Source organism: Octodon degus, unplaced genomic scaffold (genome assembly GCF_000260255.1).
Source record: "Octodon degus isolate 3935 unplaced genomic scaffold, OctDeg1.0 scaffold00050, whole genome shotgun sequence".
Taxonomy (NCBI): Eukaryota; Metazoa; Chordata; class Mammalia; order Rodentia; family Octodontidae; genus Octodon; species Octodon degus.
This window is the reverse complement of record NW_004524626.1, coordinates 5,620,392-5,640,506: the sequence shown is the minus strand read 5'-3', so window position 1 is coordinate 5,640,506 and position 20,115 is coordinate 5,620,392. Positions and strand designations below refer to the sequence as shown.

General features: G+C 55.1%; 1 protein-coding gene across 1 annotated transcript; it reads left to right on the top strand.

Moving 5' to 3' along the window:
• Nucleotides 1-2: 2 nt before the first annotated feature.
• Nucleotides 3-20,115, top strand: Shc2 (SHC adaptor protein 2; the record flags this gene model as incomplete). Its single annotated transcript, XM_004632902.2, has 13 exons — nt 3-158; nt 8,829-8,899; nt 9,564-9,624; nt 9,940-10,059; nt 11,738-11,791; nt 11,922-11,973; nt 12,071-12,197; nt 12,399-12,555; nt 13,083-13,146; nt 15,974-16,132; nt 17,130-17,416; nt 18,729-18,869; nt 19,478-20,115. Coding segments are annotated over 12 exons (1,437 nt in total), but the record flags the coding sequence as incomplete, so codon positions are not given.

Below are 20,115 nucleotides of genomic sequence, written 5' to 3'. Positions count from 1 at the left end.
CGGGGGCGCGCGGGCCGCGGGGTGCGCGGGGGGCGTCCGGGCCCCTGGACGCGGCTGACGAGTGGGCGCGCAAAGGCGGCTTCATCCACAAGCCCGCGCACGGCTGGCTGCACCCCGACGCCAGGGTCCTGGGGCCGGGGGTGTCCTACATCGTCCGGGTGAGTGCGCCCGCGGGACTCTGGGGTCGCGTCCCCTCCGAAACCCCTCTCTGCATCCAGGGGTCTAGGGCTCTCTCCACTTCCTTTACAGAGCGTGGACCCTAAGAGTTAGGTGTCCTCTCTCCCCACCTCCGCGACCCCCATCTCTGGTCTGGTTCCCACGGCATCACGTGGGGAGGGGCGGGGAGAGGCGCAGGTGGGAGGGCGCATGCGCAAGTATTCCCCCCTTCCTAGTTGGGTTGGGGTCCAAGAAGAGCACACGGATGAGACACACAGCCACCTAGCCCTAGGACCACTCCATCGCATAGACCTTGGCTAGAGGCGCTGGTGACTTTAATGGGACGCCAAGATTTTGGGATTGGACCTGCAGCTCCCTTGTGGCTGGGAGATCCGCCTTTGTTTAATTATCCCGGGATTTTGTTCTGGGCCATGCCAACACGCAGAAAGTGTGGAAATAGATGAGCCCCCTCCACCTATGGACACTGACAATCCTTCAGGGCCCCGTGTGTGTAGCTTGTTTTTTGTCCTTTGGTGGTGCTGAGGATGGAAGTCTGGGGTGTGGCACAGCTAGGCAAGCATTCAACACAAAACCACACCCCCTGTGCTTTTTATTTTTTAATTTTAATGTTTTGTCTTTGTGAGATAGGGTCTCCCTATGTAATGCAGACTGGCCTTAAAGTCACTTATATAGCCCAAGCTGGCCTAAAACTCATGGTGATTCTCCTGCCTCAGCCTCCAGAGTGCTGTGATTACAGGCTTGAACTAGCAGGTTTGGCTCATTAATTTTTTTTTTTATTTTTGTCTTTTTATTTATTTATTTATTTATTTATTTATTTATTTATTTTTGAGACAGGGTCAAGCTATGCAGTTCAGGATGGCCTTGAGCTCACTTTGTACCTCCGGCTGGTCTTGATCTCCCAACAATTCTTTTGCCTCAACCTCCCCAGTGTTTTTATTTTAATTTGAGACAAGTTGTTGCTGAATTGTCCAGGGTGGCCTGGAACTTGAGATCCTTCTGCCTGAGCCACCCTGATTGCTGGAATTACAGGCATGTAGTGCCATACCCGGCTTTTTGTCTAGTTTTTAATAAAGCCTTTGGAAAGAAGCCTCAAGTGAGTGTTGCTGGCCTTCAGAGACCTCTCTTGCCACCCACCAAAGTTGGCAAAACCATCAGTGTCTGCTGGGAGCATCGGCATGGGCAGGGCCTGCAGCTCCTTCCTGGTACTCCTGATAGGAGCCTGAAGAGGTGTTTGAGGCTGGTGGTCCTGGGTCCTTGCTTTCTGAGAAGGGTCCCCAGCACTACCCCCCATCTGTGTGCATGGCGGATCTGTGAGTGGGACTTGGGTTGGAAGAGGGGACCTCGCAGATGTCATCAGAATGGTATAGTGCTGCTGGATTAGAGGCCAAGGGGCCACGAGAAGACAAGATATACGGGGCTGGAGTGAAGCCGACTCAAGCCACTTTACTCAGAGCCACTGAAGCTGGTCAGGTGTCCCTGAAGCTGGGGGAGGCAAGGACTCTCCCCTGGTGCTTGGAGGAGAGGTACAACCCTGCACAGTCTGATCTCAGAATTCCCACTTCCAGAACTGATTACTTTTGTGTGTGTGTGTGTGTGTGTGTGTGTGTGTTTGTTTGTTTGTTTTGAGATAAGGTCTCTATGCAGTGCAGGCTGGCCTTGAACTCACTTTGTAGCCCAGGCTGGCCTGAAACTTGCAGCGATCCTCCTGCTCAGCCTCCCAAATGCTGGGATTACAAGTGTGTGCCACCATACCTGGCCTTTTCTGTTCTAAGCCTCCTAATTGGTGGTAGGTTGTTACAGCAGCTGCCGGCCGCTAAGACCCCACCACACCCCAAACGGGTCCAGGCTGGCATCAGATCTCTGGGATGTGCAGATCCCCAGGTCTGACCTGGACCCACAGGTTTAGAATTTGTTCTTGACTCCCAGGTCTGGGTGGACAGTTAGCGTCCAGCGCATGTGGTTAGCGTTTGCCTACTGCTTCAGGTACTGAGGATGTGGAGGCAAGGAGAAAGGCCTGGCCTTAGGGAGCTACTGCAGGTTGTAGTGGGAGAGGCAATGAGTAAGTAAGGGGACAAGAAAAGCCTGGCCGAGTGGAGCACACCTGTCACTCTGGGAGGCAGATGCAGGAATATGACAAGTTTGACCTACTCTGGGCAATGTAGTGACTTAGACTCTGTGTCAAAATAAAAAATAAAAACAAGCTTGAGATGTAGTTCAGTGGGGTGGCCCTGGGTTCAAATCCTATCAGTAGTGTACGGGGGGGGGAGAGAGAGAGAGAGAGAGAGAGAGAGAGAGAGAGAGAGAGAGAGAGAGAGAGAGAGAGAGAGAGAGAGAGAGAGAGAGAGAGAGGAGAGAGAGAGTATAAATGGAAGTTGGGAAGTCATAGGGCCTGGGAGGGGCGAGGCAATAGTAACATTGGATGGCAGGTAGACAGATGACTAGCTAGTAGAGCTGGAGGTGAGATCTAGGCTGAGACATGCAGCTCTAGAAGGCTCAGGCTGGGACCGCTGGGGGTGCTGATGGTGGCTGAGGTGGCAATGCTGGTCAGGGACCGTGTAGAGTCTGAAGCAGCCTCAGCCCAGCTCTGTGTCTTGGGAGCTGCTGCTTCCTGCTCGGGTATCCCAGGGTGAGCGGATGCCAAACAAGCCTCCTGGTTGGCAGACAAGTAGGAGATGGGGTTGGGCACTGCCCACCCCCAGTCACATCAGCGGAGAGACATGGGATCAGCAGATCTGAGCACATCTCTTGTGCCAGGAACTCCCTGTTACAGATGGGGAAACTGAGGCACAGGGAGGCAAGGTTGCTTTGTGGCCATCCAGGCCCAGACGCGAGCAAGGTCTCCTTCCATGAGGGTGAGAATCCCTGAGGACCTGTGATTGGCAAATTAATGACCTCCATGAGTCTTAAGTTCAGGACCCTGAGAGGGGGTCACCTTGGAACAACCAGGCTGGGTGTCTCCCAGAGCCCCTCTGAGTGGGTGTAGGGGTCTGAGAGGCAGAGAGAGTCTGAAGAAGTGGTGTTGCCAGCTCTGCAGATGGAGGAAGGTGCCACAAGCCAAGGACTGTGGGCACCTCTAGGAGCCAGGACAAGGACTTGGTTTCTCCTTGGAGCCTTAGGAGGAGTACCCTGATACCCACACCTGGATTCGGCTCAGTGGCCCCCAAGTTTATGGGATTTCATTCCAGCAGCCAGGAGGCTCAGAGCCAGTTGATGTTCTGGCTCCTGGCATCACAAACTTTCACAGAGCCCTGTGCGTCCATGCATGCAGGCTGAAGGGCCGTACACAGATGTGGTCCAGCTGGGCTCTAGCTCTGCCGCCTGGGGTCTCTAGAGACCCGGGCTGGTCGTGCTGCACAATCTGGAGGTTTTCTGCAGAAGCTGAGGTGCAACAAAACCAAAGAAGCAGCCAGGTGTGGTGGCATACACCTGTCATCCCGGCACTCAGGAGGCTGAGGCAGGAAGGTTGCTGAATGTTCGAGGTCAGCCTGGGATAAATAGGAAAAACTTCTCAAACTACAACAACAACAGTGAAGGAGGAGAGGAGGAAGAAAGAAAACAAGAAAGCTGCGTGTACAGCAAGGGTGTGTGTGATGGTAGATGCACAGGGGGCCAGGTGGTTGCAGGCCAAATGACACACAGGAGAGCCCATCACAAAGACGCACTGGGCGAGGCAGCTGCACAGACTTGGGTGTGGGTGGCTGGGCTCTGGGGTCCAGGGCAGATCCATCCAGTTGTCTGAAGCTCTGTTTCCTCAGTGCCCTCGCTCCGAGGTCTTCTTGGCTGAGATTCTGTAGAATAGTTCCTCCTCCTGCGGCCCCACGCTGCCCAGAGGACTTTCTGTATCTGCTGTCACTGTGTGACATGGAGCCTCATTTTTCATGTCACAGCAGATGTAAGTGGCCCCACAGGGAAGTGGGCCCCGATTGGGCAGCCCTGTCCTAGGTGGCCGTTTATCCCTGACTCAATCTTTGCTGAAGGGGCCATGTCGGAGACCTGGTGCTTTCTGGAGTTGGCACCCAGCTCTATGGATGCCCAGGCCTGGGCCCCTCTTGTTCTGCCTTGACTTGTTGGACTTCTGTCTACACAAGTGAGAGCCGCCTGCTTTCCAGGGAGCCCTTGCCTCACCGTGCAGGGTGTCGGCAGTAACTGCCCAAGGAGGGCAGTTGGCAAAAACCGTCAAGGTCGAGGGTTTTTTGTGTGGTCATCTTCAGTGTGTTGGCTTATTTTTCCTTGTGGTCACAGAGAGGCAGCCACCACACCAGGCGTTGTTTGTGGACCAAGCCTTTCCAACAGAAGATGAGAAGACCACCCTTTCTTGGGGGGGGGTCTTCTTTTTATGAGGCTCCCACCTTCTGACCCCTATACCAGAGAGCAGGGAAAAATGTAGCTACCAAATCGACTTGAATCAGTGATGCGAGAGTGTGCTACCCAGACCTGTAGCATCTGCAACATCCCTCTTGTATGGCCCTGGAGCATCAGACACTAGTGTGGACACCCACCCAGGGAGAGACATGTGTTGTGCTTGAGCTGTCCAATCCTGTTCTGGGGTCGAGGATTGTTGTTGATACCCCTTGAAGTGCTACATGTCTGCCGTATGATGGATGTGTGATCCGTGCCTGTGTCTTCATCGGTCAGCCCACCCTCTCTCCATCCCTGCCTCCACCCCATGCCCAGCCGTCACCTGTCATCCGTTCATCTGCCCACCCACCCATCCATCCAAGCAGTTGCCATCTATTCAGTCATTAATTTACCTACAATCCTTCAGTTTGTCCAATCATCCACCAATCCAGTGAGCCATGTGTCCACCTTTATGTTCATCTGTTCATCCACCCATCCTTCATCCCTCTGTCCATCCATCCACCTACAGATCCATCTGTTTACCTGTTGACCCACCCATCCATCACTCATCCATTCATTTATTTATTTTTAAACTTTTATTATTTTTTCCTCTCCATAGAAATCTTTAGGGGCTGGGGAGATGGCTTAGTGGAATAAGTGCTTCCCTGGCAAGTGCAAGGGCATGAGTTCAATCCCTGGCTCTGCAAAAAAAAAAAAAAAAAAAAAAAAAAAAAAGAAATCTTTAGTAAAAGCCTAAAGATTTATACAATCTGGAGAGAAACCAGAGTATATATATATTTTTAATGTATTTTGTTCAGGGTCTCACTGTGCAGCTAAGACTCATAGTGATCCCCCTGTTTTCAGCCTCCCCAGTGCTGTGATTATAGGCATGTGCCACCACGCCTGGTCTCAGTAGTGGCCAGCTCAGAATACCCAGAGTTGGTGCTCATGTGGCATGTGGTGCCAGGGATTGAACTCAGGTCTCTGTGCTTGCCTAAGCAGGCCCATCCATCCATTTATCTATTTCGTATCCATTCTCTTCTTGTCCACACCTTCATCCACTCATCCATCCATCCACCACCCATCCATCTTTCCATCTACCTACCCACACATCCATCCATTCATCATTTATTCAACCATTGATTTACCTATAATCCATCTATCTGACCACCCCTCCAGTCACCATCATACCTCCGTCATCCACCAGCCACCCATCTATGCACCCACCCGCCAGTGAGGCGGCTCAGTCTCCCTGTCTCCTGCAGCCTGAAGCTCTCCCATGGCTCGGATCTCTCCCAATGGACACCCCCACCCCTGCCACTATGCTATGGCTCTGCCTCTCTCCTCTTGTCTTCATGGTGCTCCCACTTTTGGGGCCGATGTTGTTTGCTTGGCCTGGACCCCTCCCTTGGCTGACCCTGGGTCACTGTTCCTGCGACCCTTTGCTGCGTAGCTCACTACTCCACAGTTTGGTGGAGTCAAACGCCAACGTCTGTCATTTCTCACAATCTGCATAGGGGTGTGGGTGTTCCTAGGCCCTGCATTTGTGACCATTGGCCCCGTGTCAGCGGGGACATGTGTCCCGTCCAGCAGGCTGTGCTGGCTACCTAGGGCCTCACAGGGCTTTTGGGGCAGTCCTCTTCTGAGGCCCTGCCTGTCACATTCATAGAACAATAACTTGTGACCATTTTTACAAATTACTGAGGGTGCCAGGTCCTCTGCCCTGGGCAGCCGTAAGGACTCTGCCCAGGCCACCTTATCCCCATATTCGATAGGCCTTGGGAGCCCTGCACATGGTAGGGATGCCCCGCCTCCCCGTCACCTTGACATAAAGCTTCCTCACTGTGCCCTCTGTCTCCAAGGTGACACTGACACCGGCTCTTGGAGGTGATTTCTTATACACATCTAACAACTGCCTCTGCTTACAATGCATCCTCTTCTGTCCCAAGTACCACGATTTGTTTAGCTCTGGCAAAAACACAGCAGAGCCAGTTGTATCTCTAAGGAAAGCAGACAAATTTTAGTGTATGTACCGTCCACTATTTGGGGAAAAGTAATAGCAATAATAATAATAATAATAATAATAATAATAATAGCAATAATAATAATAACAACAACAACAATCTCTCATTTTTGAGTCAGGGTCTTGCTACATAGCCTAGGCTGGCCTCAAACTCGTGGTCATCATTTTTTTTTTTTTTTCCTTTTTGCAGTGCTGGGGATTGAACTTGGGACCTTGTGCTTGCCAGGCAGGTGCTTATGTCACTGAGCTGTATCCCCGGCCCTTCATGGTCATCCTGTTACTGTTGCTTCACTCTTCTGAATATTGGGATGGCAGGCGTGCATCACCACACTCGTTTAATATTAATAAATTTCTTCAATGCTTATTGGAAATTCAGTATAACATGGGACTGGGGAGATAGCTCAGTGGACTAAGTGCCTGCTTAAGCAAGTGCAGGGATCAGGATTTGATCCCCAGCACCACGTGCTGTGTCAGCCCTGACCCCTGGGCACACTGAGAGGCCACAGAGATGGGGCGTGGTGGTGCACACCTGTAATCCCAGTGCTGGAGAGGCTGAAAACAGGAGGATCACTACAAGTCTGAGCTGCGTAGTGAGATGCTGTACCAAATACTTAAAAAAAAAAAAAAAAAAAAAAAAAAAAAAAAAAAAAAAAAAGCATGGTGCTGGGGAGATAGCTCAGAGATCTAAGCACTTGCCTGGCAAGCACAAGGACCCAGGTTCGATAACCCATACTACATGGTATGCCAGCTGGCCCATTTTGAGAACACTGAGCTGGCCACCAAGACTGGTGTGGTGGCGCATGGTTATAATTTCAGGGCTGGGGAGGCTGACACAGGAGGATCAATAGGAGTCTGAGCTGTGCAGCGAGACCCTGTACCAAATAAATAAATAAATACATAAAATATTAAAGATTAAAAAAAAGAAAGAAATGCAGCGTAACAGAGCGCTGTGCATCTGCTGAATGGACTCCATTCAGCCCGGGTTCTTCTGTACGCGTTCAGCGCTGCAGGCCCAGAGGGTGGCCCGGGTGCACTGCAGGGGAGACCAAGGCCTGCAGGCCAGGAGCTGGTGCTAGGGTCAGGAAGCTGTGCCCTAGCAACTTGGTCCTGTGCCCACCTCCAGCTCTAGGCAGGGCTGGGGTAGAGTTTAGGGATCTGGCCTAGGGGGGCAGAGCCGTAAAAATGGTATTGTGGGGTCAAAGTTGATGGGTGTTTGTTGTTTTTAAAAAAATGAACTGGAAAGGGCTGGCCAGATTGCTCAGTGGACTAAAGGGCCTGCTTCGGCAGACACAGGGACCCGGATTTAGATCCCTGGTGCGCCATGCTGGCCCTGCCCCCGGGGTACACTGAGACAGGGCATGAGAGGCTGAAAACAGGAGGATCAGTACAAGTCTGATCTACGTAGTGAGACCCTGTAGACCCTCTACTAAATAAATAAAAACGAATAAAATAAAATAAAAAAAGAGCTGGGCATGGTGGTACATGCCTGTTGTCATCCCAGGACCTGAGAGGCTCCACTGTGAGTTGGAGCCAGGGCTACATAATGAATTCAAGGCCAGCCTGAGCTATATAGTGAAACCTACTCTTAGAAAACAAGACAAGGTGGGATAAAAATCACAAAATAAGCCTGGTGTGGTACAGTCTTTAGGCTGAAATGAAAGTATCTTTTGGGGCCACGGAGTGAGACCCTTTTCAAAAAAAAAAAAAAAAAGTAAGAGGTTGAATTTGAAAAAAAAAAAAAAATGATTGCAAAAGAACCCCAGAGACTAGGCCTGGTGGTGTGCACCTGTAATCCCAGCTCTTGGGAGGCTATAAGCAGGCGGATCACTACGAGTCTGATCTAGTAGTGAGACCCTGAACACCTTGTAGACCCTTCCCTAAAATACAAAAAAAAAAAAAAAAAAAAAAAAAAAAGAACTGCAGCACGATGGTGTAGTCCTATGTTCCCAGCACTTTGGGAGGTTGAGACAGGAGGACTGTAAATTTGAGCCTAGGCCCTGGATTCCATCCCCAGTTTAAAAGAAGCTCCATCCACACTCTAGTGCCAGCACCCACGAATCCACCTCTGACTCTGCATTCGTCTGTCTTGCACATCCCCAGCAGCGTGGCCATGACCTGCACCTTCCAGCAGGGTGCTGCAGGGTTGGGAGGGTAACAGTCGTGTCCTGCCTGAGTTCCCTAAGGCTCCAAGACACCTTAGTGCACGGCGGAGCCATGGCATGAGACTACCTGGGAAAGGGCCCAGGTCCTGGACTGTGGCTGTTGCTGATACTGTATTCTCTGTCCTTAGTACATGGGCTGCATTGAGGTGCTCAGATCCATGCGCTCCCTGGACTTCAGCACTCGGACCCAGGTGACCAGGTGAGCCCTTGGAGGCCAGGCTCGGGTTTCCTCTGTGGGACAGGTGACCAGCCAGGTTGCAGAGTGCTGTGCCGTTTCCCCTGCCGTGCTGGGGGCCTGCGGGTGGCACTCTGGGGTGTCCTGGGTAGATGGCAGTGGGGCAGATGATCCCACCACACCCCCAGCTGTCCATAAGGTCTGTGGGCACCATGGTGTCACCTGACTGAGTGATGCTATAGTGGGAGTGGGACTGCATGCTCCAGTGGTGACTCAGTTTACCCTTCTGAGGCAAGGCTGACTTTTTCTCAGCAGCTGTCCCTTCTCAGTCCCTTGTCCTATGCAGGGTCAGGGCTGTGTCTCTCCATAACACTGACATCCTCGTGCCTATTTTTGTGCTCATGGGACCTCAGTGTCCCTGGGGTCGCAGCTGCCTTCTGTACGGCTGGCGGTCCATTCCTGCCACCTGGGGGTGGTTCAGGCGGGGGCCCTCTGCTTGCCCTGTCAGGCTCTGGGTATGACCCCTCCTGGAATGCAGTGAACACAGAAAGGAGACCGGGTTGGGATTGGGGCAGAGGGCAGGCCTCTTGTTCTGGACCTTCCTTTTCCTCTCTCCCACGCCATCCTTCTCTGGGCCCCGCTCCTGCTATTTCCGATCTCCTCCATCCAAGTCTCCCTCCAATCACAGGGAGGCCATAAATCGGCTCCACGAGGCTGTTCCAGGCATCAGGGGCTCCTGGAAAAAGAAGGTAGGTGAGGTCTGCAGCTCCCCTCCAGCTGAAAGGCAAAATCCGAGGCTATGGGGACACAGTGGCCATCCTGGGTACCCCTGTGACACTGCCCACCTGTATAGGTCCAAAGAGCTGAGGCCAGGTCTCCCCACTCTCGCTGAGCTCCACCCCCACGCCGAGCCCCGCCCCATTCCCAGCCCCGCCCCTCCTCAGTCCAGTTTGCGCCCTGAGCTCCACCACACGCTGAGCCCCATGCTCCATGATGGCCCTGCCCCTATCTTGCGCCCCACCCCTTCCATGTTGAGCTCTGTCTCTCTGCCCCCTCTTTCCCAGGCCCCCAACAAGGCCCTGGCCTCTATCCTGGGCAAAAGCAACCTGCGTTTTGCCGGCATGAGCATTTCTGTGAACATTTCCACCGACGGCCTCAATCTCTCGGTGCCCGCCACGCGTCAGGTGGGTGCCTCATTGCCCTCAGCTCCCACGGGATACATGAGCCCTCTTGGAATTCCCAGGACCGTTGCGAAGGCCCTGGACTCTGTCACCTAGGTGGACCCACGGGGAGGTGGAAGGACCGGTGCAGGGTGAATGTGTCCCCTGGCCTGGCCAGAAAGGTGTCTAGGGGCCCTGCTGCAAGCTGGGGACACCATTCCTGGCCAGGTGGCCCTCTGTGGCAGGGGATGAGGGCTTGTCAGGGCTGGGGGTGGTTCCTGGTTTAGTCGTGGGAGAGGCGGCTCAGCACCTTGGAATCCAGGATGCCTCCCTCAACTCAGGTCCACAGTGCAAGGCGGAACCTGTCTTCCAATGACAGAGATGTAGGTGTAGGCATAGCAGGGTAGGGTCTGTGAGCTGGTGAGGAGGGAGGCGTCTTGCAGAGGCCAGCAGGGGCCATGGTGAGGACAGGGACAGTCTAGACACTGAGATGGATCAGCCCAGGAATCATGGCTGCAGCTGTATCCCATGGAGAAGGGGCCAACTTGGGTAAACCTGAGGGACAAAAGGAGCATCTGTTGAGGAACTTCAGGGTGGCCTGGGACAGGGCTGGGTCTTGGTGCTGCAGACACTGAATTTCTTACTTTGGCCAAGTTGATGATGGGTTCTGATCAGGGTATTCAAAGGAGAAGTGTGGGAGGAGTTGCAGCAGCCAGCCAGGCACAGGGTGCATAATAAAGGAGCCCCAGTGCCGCAGGAGGTCCATTGGGCTCCCAGGCCTGCAGCTGTGCCGCTCCATGTGCCTTGCTGTCTGTCTTGGTAGAGGCCAAGGCTCGAGAGCAGTCACGCTAGCTGCTGTCCAAAGGTCTGGCTTCTCAGTGGAAGACTGTGGCCCCAGGGTCAGCTTTGGTTTGCTGAGGCCTCAGCTATTGGGGGCCATAAGGAAATTGCCACAGAAGCCACCTTCAGGGAGTGCAACGTGGAGCCCTGGGCATTGGGCCTGGTGTGTGCAGCAGCTGGACATGGGACCTCTATGCAGCCTCTGTTCCCATAGAGTTCCTGGCAGGGGTGAGGGACAGGGTGAGCTGGAGCCCCGGCGGGGTAATGGGGGATCTGCTGTGTCTGTGCACTGTCCTGGCCTCTGTCCAGCAGCAGGACCGCGAGGCTCCCCGGGAACAGTGATGCTGGGACACCTAGCAGGGCTCAGGGTCCCCACAGGGCAGAAGAGAGGACTTTTTGTGGAGAGGACACTGCCCTCCTGGCCTTGTCATGAGGGAATTTCAGTGATCTGTGGCAGAAGAGGTGGGACTGTTGCACACATATGCAAATTAGCATGCAAATTATCCTAGGGATGCTACTGCCAGTAATCCTGAACAACATGTTGGGTGTTTGTGTGTTAATATGTATCATTGTGTCACTGTGTGTCTGCCTTTGTGTCTCTGTATCTGTGTCTCTATATTTCTATGAAGAGCTACTGGACATATCAGCATGTCCTCCCGTGGGGGCGGCTCTGTCCCCTCTGTGGCCCTGTATGCCCCTGAGCCCAGGGATCTATCCTGGTGGAATGTAGGTCATCCTGGCTGGCCAAGGCCAGCTGTGGGGGCCCTATAAAGGGGACACCTCTGCATCCCTTCATGGCCCTGATCAGCTGTGGTCTCCCTCTGGGAGACGCTCCTGACCACGTGACCCTTCCGCCCTGCAGGTCATCGCCAGCCACCACATGCAGTCCATCTCCTTTGCGTCAGGTGGTGACACGGTAAGGTGGCCTTTGGAGCCTCCACACTTTCCCAGACCCATGGTCCTGTCCCTCTGGGAGGCTGGGAAGCAGGATCCAGGCAGGGCCCAGGATGGGTCCCGCTGGTCTCTGCCCACACCCTTGTCCCCAGGACATGACGGATTATGTGGCCTACGTTGCCAAGGACCCCATCAACCAGAGAGGTGAGGTGCAGGGGAGGTGGGGCTGCAGGCTGGGTCGGGCAGCCACGCGCTCAGGCTGGGGTCAGTCGGCAGTGGCCTCACTGGTCGCTGGCCCTAGCCTGTCACATCCTGGAGTGCTGCGAGGGCCTGGCACAGAGCGTCATCAGCACCGTGGGCCAAGCCTTCGAGTTGCGCTTCAAGCAGTACCTGCACAGCCCCCCCAAGGCAGTGGTGCCCCCCGAAAGGTAACCCAAGTGTGAGGCCCCCTGGTGGGGTGGCCCGTTAGTCCTCACACCTACCTTGGCCCGAGAATCCTGCCCTGGTGAACCTTACCCTGTCCTGTCGGGGTTGGGTGAAGAAGAGGAGGACAGTGAGTTGTGCAGGTATGTGCGGCTGTGTTTACTGTCCTCATGGCTAAACCTGCTCTGCCTCCATCCTTGCCCCAGGCTGACTGGGCTGGAGGAGTCGGCCTGGGGGGACGAGGAAGAGGCCGAGGGACACAACTACTACAACAGCATCCCAGGGAAGGAGCCGCCGCTGGGCGGGCTGGTGGACTCCAGGCTGACCATCACGCAGCCCTGTGGCCTTGCAGCCCTCGGCCAGGTCAGCCTGTCATCCGCATGGGCTGGACTGGGCTAGCGCTGCCTGCTCTCGAGTGCCTCACTCCCAGGGGTCTTGGGCTCTACCCTTGTCTGCTTACCTGCCAAGCCTCATTTGTTCCCAGAGACCCTCTCAGGGTGCCATTGTGTGCCACATCCCCTGTCCCAGCCACAGTCCAACAGGGACTATGGGGAGATCACACTGGGGCGCTTTGGAGGTGGTCAGAGGCCTCTGAGGCTGGCCACAGGGGGTAACAAGGACCTTGCTGGAGAGCCAAGCTGGGAGGGGCACAGGACGGTGGGAACATTGTATGTAAGGTAGAGGCAAGTAACCACCTTCCATGGGACAGAACAGGTTGCGGGGAAGCACCAGGGGGCCTGATGGCCGCTGCTGGTGCCCAGAGAGGTGGGACACTGGCTGAGGCTGAGCTCTGACTGTCTCTAGTCTGCAGCCATTGGGGTTAGGGTGGGAACAGGGGTGCCAGCCAGTACAGGGCCGCACACATCCAGGGGCCCTTGCCTCTTTTTCAGGGAGCATCCCCACTGCGAAGAGACACCCGCAGCCTGCAGTGGGACCAGTGCTCTTCCGGCTCAGGTATGATGCAACCCTCAGCCTCAGTTTCCCCTCTGTGTGGGATCAGCTTGCCTTCGAGGAGGCTGGGGTGTGTATCACCCATCTTCCCCAGACAGATGAGTGTGAGCGCCTTTGGGTGTAGATTTGGAATCACATGGTTGAAATACCAGGTGTATACTTTTTTTTTTTTTTTTTTTTTTCTGGAACCAGGGATTGAACTCAGGCCCTTGCACTTGCCAGGGAAGTGCTTATTCCACTGAGCCATCTCCCCGGCCCCTACCAGGTGTATAGACTGTACACCTGTAACCCCAGCCCCCTGGAGGCTGAGTCAGGAGGATTTCTGTGAGTCTAAGGTCACCCTCGCATTCAATGCCAGCCAGTATTCACTCTGGGCTACATCCCCTTTTGTTTAGTGACAGGGTCTCTCTAAGTCTCTTAAATCGCCCAGGCAGTCTGGGGTTAAGCTTTCAACCCTCCTTCCTCAGCTTTCCAGGGTGCTGAGACAACAGGTGTGTGGTTCACTCTGGCTTTTATGCGTGTGGCAGTCTTGGGTGGATTCTCTCCATGCCTTGCGGGACAGGCTTTCTTGCCGTTCTGTGGTCCTCACAGCTCGGAGTTTGGGCTGCTGGCCCCAACTCCTAGATGTCTCTGTAGATTCCTGGTGTGGGCTGTGACAGCACACGTGCATCCTGTGTGCCCGTGCCCCTGGCCTGCACAAGAGGATTGGATGTGCTTCTGGGTCCCGGGTAGAGATCGTTACTCCCCACACCTGACAGTCAGGTGGACTTTTCCCTTTTGCAGTACTGGGGCTAGAACCTAAGGCCTCGGCATGGAGCTACATCTCCAGCCCCTTCTTTTATTTTTTATTTTGAGATAGGATCTTCCTGAGTTATGCAGGCTGAGCTGAAACTTGTGATCCTCCTGCCTCAGCCTCCCAGAACACTGGGATGACAGGCGTGGGCCACTGTGCCTGACTTGCCTTTGTTTCAGCAGAAAGACTGAGCTTCCGGCCCCTGACCACTCCTGTGCTGTGTGACTCAGGAGGCGCGTGACAGAAGTGACGCCCAGCTTGCCGCCCACCCATGGGCACTTTTGTTCTCCCTTAGGCAGTTAGGAGTTGGGCCTCAGAGACAGCTGATGAGGCACAGGCTGTGGTCACTTCCAGCTCCCGGCCTGTGCTTGTTGTCCCTTGCTGCTGTCCTGTGTTGGATGCCCCAGCAGCTCCCCATGCCTGGTCCTGTCACCAAAGTCTGCCACTCTGCTTCCCGAGGCAGCTGGGCTGTGTTTTACCCTCCAGGCTGTCTATGCCGCCTGTTTCCTTGCAGTCTTGCCAGCATCTGTGTTGAGCCTTATTTAGATCCTCACAAATAATCTGGGCCTTTTGCTGCCAAGCGTTGGTGCGTTCAGCAGCTGCCCAAGCCCATGGTTAAAGAAATCTCCATCGCCAGGCGCCCACCAGGCACCAAGCTGTGCTTTGGCCCTGCTCTGCTTTTCCTCTGAAAGTCTGGCTGCTCTTCCCTGACTGTGGGGCTCGCTAGTGACTCCTGCCCCAGTGCCACTGCGTGCGCTATGGTTGCTTCCTGTCAAGCTACTCATAAGTCTCTGGCCAAGAACTCCTATCAGTACGTCAGTGCCCCACCTCCAGTGCCTAGGGATTGTTCCATCCGTGTACTGCATGCAGGGTCTCTCCCATTCTAGGACCCTGCAGTCAGTTTCTGCCCCCCTATAGTCCTACTATAAGCCTAGAAGATCCTGTGCCCTGGGCATTTAGAAAGGCCCAGCTTTTGAAGGCCCCTGCGTGTCAGTCACCACGGGGGGGCGCTAGGGCAGAATTAGTGTTCATGCAGATTCATCTTGCTACATGCTGTTCTTGTGTTTGTTTTGAGACCCAGCCTCACTGGGTTGTTCGGGGTATCCTTGAACTCACTGTCTAGCCCAGGCTGAAGTCCAACTTGCCGTTGATCTTCCTGCTTCAGCCTCCCAAGTGCTGAGATTACAGTGTGCACCTCCACATTCCTGATAACATTCATTTCTCACCATGCCAAGGAGCCAAGGAGGAAGGTCTCACCCTCCCTGCGCTGGGAGGAAGCTGGGGCTCAGAGGCTAATTAGCCCACCCACTCGCTCAGGGGGTAGCGCAGGGATGCGAGCCCGGATCTCTTTGAGGGTGGAGACATTGTGACCTTGGGCCCGGTGTGGGTTTGGCCAGATGGTGGCTTCTGTCCAGGGTTAAGTGCTGAGAACAAAGGCAGTGTGGGTGCCCAGGGACCTGAAGTTGCTCAGCCCAAAGTAAAGAGACATGGGAGTCGTTCCCAGGTGTTGCTTCCTAGCCCCTGGGCCAGCTCGGTGGCCCAACAGACTGGGGGGGATACCTCACCTGCTAGGGGCAGAGTGGAGAGCTCAGATCTGTAGGATCTGGACATTGGAGGGGACTCTGGGCTCCTCGCGCTACTCTCCTGGCTTTTGAACCATGCAAATGCTTTGCACATTCAACAGTAAAATTAAAAAGAAGAAAAGAAAGCAAATCCGAAAATAGAGCAGAGACAGAAGAAATGACCCAACCATGCATCACACTGATAACATAATTACAGGGCCAGTGCGGTTATTGCTGTTATTTTTTAAACGTGGGGATTTAGCATAAACATTGGGAGCTGTCTCGGAAATTGACACTCAAGGTGGGCGTCTGCGGCCCCTGCCCGAGTCCTGCTGTGTCCCTGGTGAACCTGGTATGACGTGGGCAGAGGTTGGGGTGGACCCTGTCCGTGTGCAGAGTGGCCTTGGCGCTGTCCTCACCCCTGGCTGGCCCTGCCCAAGGGTCCCCATGACCCACTACCCCCTCTCCTCTGCAGCTGTGCCGGGGGATGGCTATGTGCAGGCAGATGCCCGGGGGCCTCGGGACTACGAGGAGCACCTGTATGTCAACACACAGGGTCTGGATGCTCCAGAGCCTGAGGACCAGGTGCCCCTGCAGCCTGAGGACAGCCCCAAGAAGGACCTGTTTGACATGCGTAAGTCCTGTCGAGGAGGGAGGAGGCTGCATGGGGTGGAGGCTTGGGCTTCTCCCTGAACTCTGCAGTGCACCCTGCTTCCCAGGGGACCCAACCTGAGGGGTGAGGCCAGACCACATTGTTTGGGGGTTGGAGCTTGTTCTTCTGCACATGGGACCCCCAGTCTGCTGTGCGCCCCTGGGGCTGCTCCCCCATCCCGTGAGGGAAGGTTGGGCCTCATCCCAAGTCCATGGTAGAGCTGTTCCTTCCCTGCTGTAGGGTGACTAAGGCCGAGGGAGGAGGGTCCCCAGCTTCCCACTTTTCCAGGCAGTTTCAGCCTCCACCTACAGGGCTCCCCCAGGCCCCCAGGAGGGCTGGCAATTTCTTCATTCAGATGTTTGCAAAGCCCTCTTTCCTCTGCCGTCTGTTTCTTCTCATTCTTGCAATAAGGACGTGGGCTGATAGCTATTGAGCGCCTGCTGTTTATCAGGCAGAGCATTCGGATGGTGGGATCTGAGGGTGATGGTCCCCTGGGGGTCACCCTTAAACGTGTGGGCTGCCTCTGATTGGCCCACCCAGGTGATGTACTCAGCCATCAGCCAATCCCTGGCTGGAAAGATGGCATGACTATGCTGACTGCCCTCGCAGGTTTGTAGCCTGGCAGGGTGAGACCCCAGGCCACAAGTGAACCAGGGCTAGCTGTGTGCAGGTAGCGCATTTGTACTGAAGGCAACAAGAGGAAGGTCATGCCTGGTGTCCCTAGTGGGCTGTGCAATGCTGGGGTCCTGCTACTGGTTAAGAGGACAGGAGGTCAGTGCACAGAGGAATGTGTATAAACATAGGAAGAGACTAGATGCTGACCTCCCTGTGCATCCTTAGAGGCCCCGACTCCCGTGTTGCTTCACAGGACCAACACTTGTCCATGGAGCTCAATCACTGTGCTACAAATAGGCCCATGTGCCAGGCTGTGTGCCTCGCTGCCCTGCCTGCCCACCCCCAGCACCCGTTTCCCCTACAGGACCGTTTGAGGATGCCCTGAGGCTGCATGAGTGCTCGGCAGGCATTGCAGAGGACCAGTGGCCCAGTCCCCCCACCCGCCGGGCCCCAATCGCCCCAACGGAAGAACAACTGCGCCAGGAACCCTGGTACCATGGCCGCATGAGCCGCCGGGCGGCTGAGAGGCTGCTGCGCGCTGATGGGGACTTCCTGGTGCGAGATAGCGTCACCAATCCCGGGCAGTATGTCCTCACAGGCATGCACGCTGGACAGCCCAAGCACCTGCTGCTGGTGGACCCCGAGGGTGTGGTAAGGGGGTGCCTGCCGATGGGTGTTTTTTGAGACAGGGTCCCATCATGTAGCCCAAGCTGGTCTCAAATTCATGAGTGATCCTCCACCTCAGCCTCCCTAACCCAGTGAGATCTCGCTCTCTTCCGTCCCCAAAACATTCATAGTTCCCTCAGCATTTTCCAGTGTGCAAGTAGTGCCAGGGTTTTGAAATGTTGCCCAGCATCCTGAGGCTGAGGGGCTGTGCCCAGGAGAGGAGGGCTTGAGGCTCAGAGCCTTCTCAGTGGTGTATGACGCTTTCCCACCCAGCTGGCTTGCAGGCCCCTCGCACGGCCCCGTCTCTGCACTGTGCACATGCGGTGGACACAGCTGGGCCCAGGCTCTGCCTGTTGGAATATCCCTGGCACCTTGCCTGGAGGGTGGTGATGGATCAGTTGTTCCCAGGCCCAGTCCCTCTCCATTACCTGCATCTCTAGGGTAGATCAGCAGCTCCAGCGCCTGGAGATACTTTGCTAAAGTGCAGCTCTCCATGCCCCAGTGTCACTGAAGTAGGTGATTTGGGCACAGGCTCAGGAGTGTGCCTTTCAACTTGCTTTCCAATGGACTGCAGCCAGGGAGGCCAGTGTCACCCAGGGAAGGCTTAGTGCCCTGGGGTCAAGGGTTTCTCCACTTTGCGGCTGGCTCTCCAGATCAGTGGTGCAAAGATTTCCTCATTCTGAGATGCCAACAGTTTTTGGATTTGGTGACTCTAATTTTAGGATCTATCTCTCTAAGATATTAGGATTGTATTAGTTTTATGGGGTCACTGTATTAAATGACATAAGGTCTGTAGCCAAGAATACCAGATATTCTTTCACAGGTAAAAAATGATCTATAAATAAATTATTTATTTTTGAGACAGGGTCTCACTAAGTAGCCCGGTCTGACCTTGAGCTCACTATGTAGCCCAAGCTGACCTTGAACTCAGGGAGATCCGCCTGCCTCAGCATCTCAGGTGCTACGATTGCAGGTGTGCACTGCCATGCCTAGCTTCACCTGGGTACTTCACCAATAAAGTCATAGGTAGAGGTACTGAAGTTGGAACTTGCATATATCTTTGTGGAGGCCACCATGTAACCCATAGCAGGAGGCTCAGCCCAAGGACCCTAGTGGCTTCAAAGCCCAAGCCTAGCCACAGTTCTAGACTTCAGGGCTGGTTCTGTGTTTGGACCCTACCACCCTCTGATCCTCTGGTCTGACCTGGCCTTGCCTCTGAGTCTCCGCCTGCTGGAGCAGGGCCAGGGTACTGTGGCCTCCCTGGGGCTTGCTGCTAATGCCTGGGCCCTGTCTGCAGGTGCGGACGAAGGACGTGCTGTTCGAGAGCATCAGCCACCTCATCGACTACCACCTGCAGAACGGGCAGCCCATTGTGGCTGCTGAGAGCGAGCTGCACCTGCGTGGTGTGGTTGCGCGGGAGCCCTGAGCCAAGGCCCAGGTACAGATGGAGCCCAATCTGAGCACTGAGATGTGGTTCCCCTCTTGGGGGTGGGGGTGGGGAACTTGGGGAGGAGGGGCTGGGCTGGAGTGGGCGCCTGGACTGAGGGGCTCCTGGGGGCTGGGACTTCAGATGCAGGGAGCTGGGCTGGACCAGTGTGGGGCCCACAAGGGGCTGTGGAATTTCCCTGGAGAGGATGGAGAGGTCATGCTGCTCTCCTGTCTCCATGGCAACATGTACTTCCTGCCCTTCCCCCTCACCCAACAGCCTCCTCCTACATCCCCCACTAGGCCAGCACTGCAGGCAGGGTCATCGCCTGGAGGCTGAGGTCCCATAGACCACCTGAGACATCTACAGGCACTGACATCCCTGTATCCCTAAGGAATCTGTGAGCATGGCCGTCACGGTCCTGTGTCTCACACATTCACTTCCAAGATAGGCCCTGGGCTTAGTGGCAGTGCATAGAGGTTCAGGTGATGCCTGGGACACAGCGGTAATGTAGGGAGCCTGGGCTGCAGCCCCAGCTGCTGGCCACGCCAAGCGTGGACAGCCACAAAGGCCAACGCGTAGCGATCTCGGCCCTACTCACCAGCCCTTTCTGCCCACAGGTGACTGTTCTCAGCAGCTCCTGCTCCCAGGCGCCCCTGTCGTGGCCTTATGGGTGCTCAGCCTTCTATTCTGGGCCTGTCTGGAACTACAGAACCGCTGCTGTCTTCTCCTCCATGGGAGCCTCGGGCATCCCTTCCTGCCTATGCCTGCCGTCCTGCACTGAGCCAGGCACTCATACCAAAGACAGAGCCTTCCTTACCTTCAAAACAGACACTTGGGGGTGCAGCCCTGCCTGGTCTCGCCCCACTGGCTCTATGATGGGCAGAGATACCATGTCCTCCTCCCCAGATGGACTTGAGTTATGTCCCTGGAAGGGAGGGTCCCTGCCCCACTATGCCCATGTGGGCCCTGCCCTGGCTGGACTCCATTGCCCGCCTGAGAAATCAGGTGCTCACTGTCTTGTTGCGAGGGGGGGAGAACTAAGGTGCTTTGGGGGTCTTAGGCCAGGGCACATGCTGATGTTATGGGGGGCAGTCCTGAGGCCTCCCTCAGCTGCTCCAGGTTAGGACGCTGGGTGGTTGGGAGGTCCCTGTCTGCCCTCTGACTGCACACTGGACTGGACATTGGGTCTGTTTATAATTAAACCTGGGCGTGATGACGGCCTGACCACAGCCCACTGCACATGGGGGCCTGCAGG